The sequence below is a fragment of the Salmo salar genome, chromosome ssa05, assembly GCF_905237065.1.
Source record: "Salmo salar chromosome ssa05, Ssal_v3.1, whole genome shotgun sequence".
In the NCBI taxonomy this organism is placed as follows: Eukaryota; Metazoa; Chordata; class Actinopteri; order Salmoniformes; family Salmonidae; genus Salmo; species Salmo salar.
Genome location: NC_059446.1, coordinates 79,978,750 through 79,987,654, shown reverse-complemented (window position 1 = coordinate 79,987,654; position 8,905 = coordinate 79,978,750). Strand labels below are relative to the sequence as shown.

General features: G+C 43.4%; 1 protein-coding gene across 1 annotated transcript in view; it reads right to left on the bottom strand.

Moving 5' to 3' along the window:
- Positions 1–8,905, bottom strand: part of LOC106598871 (SNF-related serine/threonine-protein kinase) — a 69,515-nt gene that overhangs the window by 35,523 nt on the left and 25,087 nt on the right. Inside the window, exon 3 of the mRNA XM_045719078.1 lies at positions 2,133–2,274. Coding sequence (XP_045575034.1) covers positions 2,133–2,274 — 142 coding nt within the window. The remainder of the gene's footprint in view (positions 1–2,132; positions 2,275–8,905) is intronic.

Sequence of the window (8,905 nt, the reverse complement as noted above, 5' to 3'; positions counted from 1 at the left end):
ACTCTATAGACAACATGTTCCATATTCAATTCTAATGATAGGTAGCACAACTCTACAGACATGTTCCATATTCAATTCTAATGATAGGTAGCACAACTCTACAGACATGTTCCATATTCAATTCTAATGATAGGTAGCACAACTCTATAGACAACATGTTAAATATTCAATTCTAATGATAGGTAGCACAACTCTATAGACATGTTCCATATTCAATTCTAATGATAGGTAGCACAACTCTATAAACAACATGTTCCATATTCAATTCTAATGATAGGAAGCACAACTCTATAGACATGTTCCATATTCAATTCTAATGATAGGTAGCACAACTCTATAGACAACATGTTCCATATTCAATTCTAATGATAGGTAGCACAACTCTATAGACATGTTCCATATTCAATTCTAATGATAGGTAGCACAACTCTATAGACAACATGTTCCATATTCAATTCTAATGATAGGTAGCACAACTCTATAGACAACATGTTCCATATTCAATTCTAATGATAGGTAGCACAACTCTACAGACAACATGTTCCATATTCAATTCTAATGATAGGTAGCACAACTCTATAGACAACATGTTCCATATTAAATTCTAATGATAGGTAGCACAACTCTATAGACAACATGTTCCATATTCAATTCTAATGATAGGAAGCACAACTCTATAGACAACATGTTCCATATTCAATTCTAATGATAGGAAGCACAACTCTATAGACAACATGTTCCATATTCAATTCTAATGATAGGTAGCACAACTCTATAGACATGTTCCATATTCAATTCCATTTGGAGCTTGTGAGTGTTCTTTTCACTCTCTGTTCATTTCATTTGACTGTGAAGATTGAATCAAGGCAGACATCTGAATAATCAAGGAAGGAGGACACTCATATAAACATTTAGTATAGCAGAGACGGGAGGAAAGGAACTGGATATTCAAGGAGCCAAAATATCATCATCATCAGTCACGGCTTGACAAAACACACAGTCTGTTCTGCTGGGAAACACAGTACCAGGCCTGGTCTTTACAGACGGTCTGTTCTGCTGGGAAACACAGTACCGGGCCTGGTCTTTACAGACGGTCTGTTATGCTGAGAAACACAGAACCAGGCCTGGTCTTTACAGACGGTCTGTTCTGCTGGGAAACACAGAACCAGGCCTGGTCTTTACAGACGGTCTGTTCTGCTGGGAAACACAGAACCAGGCCTGGTCTTTACAGACGGTCTGTTCTGCTGGGAAACACAGAACCAGGCCTGGTCTTTACAGACCGTCTGTTCTGTTGGGGAACATAGTAAGACGTCTGTTCTGCTGGGAAACACAGTACCCAGGCCTGGTCTTTACAGACGGTCTGTTCTGCTGGGGAACACAGTACCGGGCCTGGTCTTTACAGACTGCGGTCTAGTTCAAACAGAGCAGATGGACTCTCCCCTACACTTATCATGTGCATATGACAAATAAACTGCTGTCATTCTTTGCTAGAAAGCGACAGTAAATTCAGAGAGTAAATGGAGGGCTGTCAGGCCTATATTCTATGTGGCGGTGCAGTCCTCATTTAGCCTACAGTATAAAATCACAGTAGATCATTTGTTCAGCTGAAAAAGATAGCAGCAGCACATTTCCTGAGTCTAAAAATACTGAGATGGAAAGATAAACAATGAGAGTAGCTAGTAGAGACATGACCATTTACTGGAGTCAAACACTGGCTCTGTTTATTACCCCCCTCCCTGAATTCAACTAGAACTCAATCTACAGCGATAAGCATCAACCCCGGGGTCAATCCAAAGCTATGGGAATAGCAGCAGACATATTTATCTGTCAGGACCATCCTGATTCAGGAAGCTCAGAGAAGTGCCTGAAGAAAAGTGAACTGCCAATGATTGGATGTGCACAGATCTGACTGGCAACCTTCCAGACCACAGAGTGTTGACTGGCGTCCAGACAGACGTTCAGGCTTAACACAAAGGAGAGATGTGGTAGTCAGAGGTCTGGCTCCTATTCAGATGTTTACAGCTCATCTGTTACATAACCAAGGCTGAAAGACAGAGGTCAGCATCTGTTCTGGAGAACACTTGTTAATTAGGATGCGTGTACATGTCTGCGTGTGTGTCTGCGGGACTCACTCTTTGCAGGCGTTGGAGACGTGGGTGGGTACAGTGTATTTACAGTCCATGATCATGGTGAGGGTCTCGCTGTCGTTGGCCTCCTGGAAGGGGGGCTGTCCACACACCAGCATGAACAGGATCACACCAAGACTCCAGATATCTAATAGGAGGAAGAGGAGAAAGAGAGGGAGAGAGAAGGTGAATGGATCATTCTGCTACACTATAACCTGGCTGGGTACTGTAGAACAATCTGTAGGTTCAGAGCACTGTGTTCTGTCAGCCCTGGGATTCTGCTGGCCTGGGCTAAACAGTCTGGATTCCCCCTGCTGCAACTACCTTGGTGATTCAAAATCAAATTGTAGTGTGTGTGTGTGTGTGTGTGTGTGTGTGTGTGTGTGTGTGTGTGTGTGTGTAGGGAATTAACCACGCAGACCCCAAACACCCCAGCTCAACCTTCACATCACACCACTGTGGTTACCCACTCCAACTTTCATACCACCCCAACAGATCCACAGATGATGAAAATCTCCATTGCACTCCACACTGCCCTTCCCCACCTGGACAAAAGGAACACCTATGTGAGAATGCTATTCATTGACAACAGCTCAGCGTTCAACACCATAGTGCCCTCAAAGCTCGTCAATAAGCTAAGGACCCTGGGACTAAACACCAACTGCAACCCGGACTTCCTGACGGGCCGCCCCCAGGTGGTAAGGGTAGGTAACAACACATCCACCACGATGATCCTCAACACGGGGGCCCCTCAGGGGTGCGTGCTCAGCCCGCTCCTGTACTCCCTGTTCACTCATGACTGCGTGGCTGTGCACAACTCCAACACCATCATTACATTTTCCGATCACAACAGTGGTAGGCCTGATCACCGACAACGATGAGACAGCCTATAGGGAGGAGGTCAGAGACCTGGCCGTGTGGTGCCAGGACAACAACCTCTCCCTCAGCGTGATCAATACAAAGGAGATGATTGTGGACTACAGGGAAAAAAAGAGGACCGAGCACGTCCCCATTCTCTTCGACGGGGCTGTAGTGGAGCAGGTTGAGAGCTTCAGGTTCCTTGGTGTCCACATCACCAACAAAATAACATGGTCCAAGCACACCAAGACAGTCGTGAAGAGGGCACGACAAAACCTATTCCCCCTCAGGAGACTGAAAAGATTATGCATGGGTCCTCAGATCCTCAAAACTGTTCTCTCTGCTACCGCACGGCAAGCGGTACCGGAGCGCCAAGTCTAGGTCCAAGAGGCTTCTAAAGAGCTTCTACACCCAAGCCATAAGACTCCTGAAGATCTAGTCAAATGGCTACCCAGACTATTTGCAGTGCACCCCCCCACCCCACCCCACCACTGCTACTCTGTTGTCATCTATGCATAGTCACTTTAATAACTCTACCTACATGTACATATTACCTAAAATAACCGGTGCCCACACACATTGACTGTGTACCGGTACCCCCCCTGTATATAATCTCCACATTGACTGTGTACCGGTACCCCCCTGTATATAATCTCCACATTGACTGTGTACCGGTACCCCCCTGTATATAGTCTCCACATTGACTCTGTACCGGTACCTCCTGTATATAGTCTCACTATTGTTATTCACTGCTGCTCTTTAATTACTTGTATCTCTTATTCTTTTTAACTGCATTGTTGGTTAGGGGCTGGTTAGTAAGTATTTCACTGTAAGATCTACACCTATGGTATTCGGCGCATATGACTAATAAAATGTGATCACTAGCTAAATAAACCTGAACTAGAGTTCCAGATGTGTTGTCAGCTCTGCTAGGCAGCAGTAAACGTAGAGATGGCTTTCCAAATGACACTAGTCCCTATATAGTGTACTACTTTTGACCAGAGCCCTAGTCCCTATATAGTGTACTACTTTTGACTAGGGCCCATAGGGACTTCTGAAATCCGCCTGTCATAGCTGATACTGAAGTCAGTTATTTAAGTGCAGCTGAGATTCAGCCCGACTCGGAATAAGGAATTCATTATTACATAAACACATACTCTATCTTTAATGCCCAGCTTGTCTCAGAATTAGTCAGTCAGATACTTGCAAAAAGCACTTAAAAACACAGATTACAATGAGGATTTTAAATAATTCTCATTAAGCCTAGATGCCCTCAAAAACTGAACTAAGTCGCAGCGTATAACCCAGCCCTCATTGCACAAACAATGCCAGTTAAAGATACAAAAATATCTGTAGCTAGCCCACAAAACACTTTCAAATCCTCCTGGGGTCCAACAACCTGTTCATCGGAGGATTTGAAAGTGTCATGTAAAGGAACGGTTAACTAGGTCCCAGGATGTAGGAATGTTGCAGAGGTCCATGTGCCACTGAGGGTTGACTGCCCAACAGTAAAAGGTGTCAGAGGCTACTTGTAGTTGTGTATCTGCTGGATCGTTCAAATCTCCTGTTGATGTCTGATGCCTGCAGCTCCAGGGAGGAAGGTGAAACTAGTCCACAGGGCTCCTCCTTATTTCTCAATGAGATGAGGGCCTGCCTCCCTGTTAAAGCTGTGGTCATATTATTACTGCTGCCTCTAGAGGGGCATCCAGGAGCTCCTATTCCACCTCAGCAAGCTGGAGGGAAGGAAGAGATGGGAGGGAAGGACGACCGGAAGGAGGAGACCGACGTACGGACGGTCGGAGACGAGGGATACAGTCTGCAGTAGCCATGATGCACATCAAGCCTCCATCCCCACCACTTGCAGATCTGCCACAAGCTTGGCTGATGAAATATTACCATGGTGTTTTAAGGGGAAGGTCCCCACGATGTCAATGAGTACTCCGTGTTCCAATGGCATCCTGTGTCAACAAATCCTAAATCAAAACGCTGCTTTGGGGTTCTCACAATGAGGAGGACTTGCTACATGGCAGCTAGTGTGCTTCATTCGACAGTGGAAACCTAATGTTGCAGGTGTAAAATAAAACACCTGATCCCCTAAATACTGGTACCGACAAATAAATAAAATAAAAAATATATAGATATTTTTTTAAACTGCTGAGAGGTTATCTTCTGCACTGTTCAACCAATCTAGTAAAATGTGGAGGAGTTAAGATGGACAGACGTCGCTGGCTGTCTTTTCCATTTCCCATGAACAGCAGAACATCTAGTTGTTGGGGACTGGGCGGAGCCTAGACGGTGGTGGTGTTGGCTCCCCATCCTCTAATAGGCTGGTGTACTACTCTCTCTCCCTCTCTGCACTGACTGGGAATCAGCGCAGGCTCTCTGTATGCCACCAAGACTCACTAGCGGGCCAGTTTAAAGACCCCGTCCCAGCAAACCAGGCTGCTAGTTTGAGTGCAGTAAAATGTTTTTGCTCAAAACGTCAACACTTTTTTTTTACCAAGGATATCATTTTACAGATTTAAAAAAAATACCAAATCTGACAATAGCCTATATGCTAACCTAGCTTCAGCATCTCTCTGTCATTCTGCATGCAACCCACTCACCTGTGATTACATTTACTGTATAGTGAGAGAGAAAAAACAACCCTGACCCTTCTGGGGGCCTTGATGCCTCTGCCATGTTTATTTCTCAGTATATATATATATTATATATATATATATATATATATATACACATACATATATACACATATACATTCATACATACATACATACACACACACACACACACATATATATCAGTCAGATATATATATATATATATATCGTGAGATGCGAGAACAGTAGCAACAGTGATGAGCTCCAATAGGTTTTGCAGGAAAGCAATGCATTGCAATCAGGAGGCCCATTGCTTCATTACAGCAAATAGAACACAACGTTCTAAAACCGTGCTTGGCTTCACATCATGCCAATCACACATGCAGTCAACTTTATTTTCCCATCATCAAAAAGAGAATATTTCCATGCTGTGACCCAGATCAGACATCCTGAGCCCAGACAGAGCCCTGTACAGAAATAACTCCCTGCAACTCTCCCATCTCTGACCGTGGAGGAGCGCCAGATTCAATCTAACCTGCTGTGCCACTGTTTATACTGCCTGTCTACAAACTAGCTAGGACCCGCAGGAAGGCGCACACATTATTTTACCAAAAACTGTAGGTATCAGTACCTGTAGGAAGAGTACCTGGTATTTCCACAGTAACCAAAACCCTTCTGTGAATTTATTTTGACCATGGGGGAAAAAAGCTAGTTCTATGTTTAGGCTACACACTATTGTATAAATACTGCAATACGGGTTCAACTGAATGGAGTTAGGTAGAAGGTTGTGTTTTAACTAGGGCTGGGCGATATATCGATATAAAAAATATATCGATATATTTTAAATGTGATATGAAATTAGACCATTTCGCATATATCGATATAGTTCAAATTTGCGCTTTGATCCTTGCTCCAAGCAAGCTGCAGACCCGGAGCTCTCTGCGCTGCTCCCCGCCCCTCTTTCATTCACAGAGGGGGGAGGGGAGGGGAGGGGAGGGGAGGGGAGGGGAGGGGAGGGGAGGGGAGGGGCAGGAACAGACACTTCAACAAACATGGAGGAAGCAACAGCGTCTGCGGAGCGTTTTGAGGAGGAATTGGTTAGTAAAAGAAAAAGCATTGGCTCAGTAATTTGGAGATGGTTCGGATTCAAAGTATCAGATGAGCAACAAAATCCCGTTATATGTAGGCAGTGCCATAAAAAAGTTACAGCCAGGGGTGGAAGCACTACAAATCTTTTTCACCACCTAAAACAGTGGCACAAACTGCAATACGAAGAGTGTGTGAAACTGCGCGCTGCAGAAGCCCCAGCCGCAAGCCGTCGACAACCCGAAAAAGCTCCAGCCCCGAAACAAAGCTCACTGCAAACTTCATTTTCCCGCATTGTGCCTAATGTCTACCTCAAGACAGCATTACTGTTTATCAAAGTAAAAAAAGAGGGGGGAAATGTTTATTGAGTTGATAGTCTGTTTCTTGTGCAACTGGTTGAGGCTGTTCAGATAAGAAATTGAGTTAACAAAAAGCAAATGGTAATCTCAGGCTGATGTTTAAAAAACATTTCCTCAAACTGAGCACTTTATTTTGTTCTTTATTTATATATAATTGCTGCCCTTACTAGGGTTTGTCATATTTTATTATTTTGTAATGTTCGTTATTTGCATCTGTGGATTTGTTAGAAAGGAGAAGAAATCTGTCATTTGATTTTAATAAGCCATTTAAAGTTGTCAAACTAAAAAAAAATGGACTTTTCTCAAATATATAATATGTTATTGTTATTTGAACATCTGAGCATTTAATCTGAACCAGGTGAAGAGCCCTGTTTATTATTTATTCATTTGATTTTTCAACTGTTCACTGAAATAGCCGCTTTCAATAAAACTACTTGAGACGTGTCATATCTGGCTTTGACTGAACATTTGCTCTCACTTTGTGGAAAAAATATTGGGATATATCTTATATCGATATTCAGCCTAAATATATCGGGATATGACTTTTGGTCCATATCGCCCAGCCCTAGTTTTAACTTCCCTAAGTCAGCATTTACTGTCTGTCTGCTACACATGCACACAAGGTGTCAACTGGAAGAACACTTTAGATTCAGTAGCACCCCTTCCCCTTCACTTCAAGACCAGTGACCCTGCTAGAAATGGACAAATCTAGAGCTGTTTCTGGCCCAGGTCTCTTACTGAGACACTCGAAGTCAGCCACAGCCTGTCCCTGCCACAATACCTCTCCTTGTCGTCTCCACTGTTTCCATATCAGGCTTCGGTCTCAAAAATAGCCATTCTAACACAGCCCTGTCTAAGGGGACTGTTGACATTAAACTCTAAAGAACAGGCCTAGTTGAATGTAGGCGGTCTGAAGAGGCAGTGGGATTTTCAGTATTTGCATCTTGTCTTAGCCTAAGTATTGTCAATCAATAACCTTGAGAATTGTGCAAATATCCCCAGTCAGACAATCATTCAGTGTTAACAAGTGGCTCATTTTTATAGTGGCAGCAAGGTATGTGGACCTGTCCTTTAACACTGAAATAGGATACAGCGCTGCTGTATTGTGAAGCTCCTTATCAATGATTTGTTCAAGTAGAGCAATGGTTCCAACTCCGGTCCTCCAGTACCTCCAACAGAACACATTGTTGTTGTAGCCCAGACAAACACACCTGATTCACCTACTTGAGGGCCTGATGATTAGTGACAAGTTGAATCAGGTGTGTTTGTCCGGGGCTACAATAACAAATGTTTACTGTTGGGGATACTCGAGGACCGGGGTTGGGAACAACCCTCACATTTTTTACGGTCCTGAGCAAATTTCAGGTCTGCTGAGCGCAAACTTGAACATTGTGAAAATTCTGTGCAACTTCCAGCACGCGCTAACTGTGACACTGAGGCTGTCTCCACTTTAAGTTACAGTTTTAACAGTGGCCAAGTAGGCTACTGTGGTTATGTGATCATAATGTAGGCCTATCAGAGTGGCCTACCATCAGAAACAATGGAGAAAGTGCATCCTATAACATTTTAACATGGAAATAGCTGCTCTATCATTCAGCCTACAGTAGCAGCCAATGTGTGGTTAAATGTAGACCTACATTCCATGAGGCTTTTGATAAAAACATGTAGGGCTTGATATGAACCTGTTTATCCACTTGTCCTTCAGACAAGGAGATTACTGAAAATGTTGTTTGATGCAAGAAACCAGTTTACAAAATAAAATGCATTATTATTCCCATACCATTATTACAGAGAATCAGACACATTATGTTACCCCCTGCCTATTGGCTACTTAGCTTATTGAAGCCTGTCTCAAAATACAACTATGCTCCCGAGT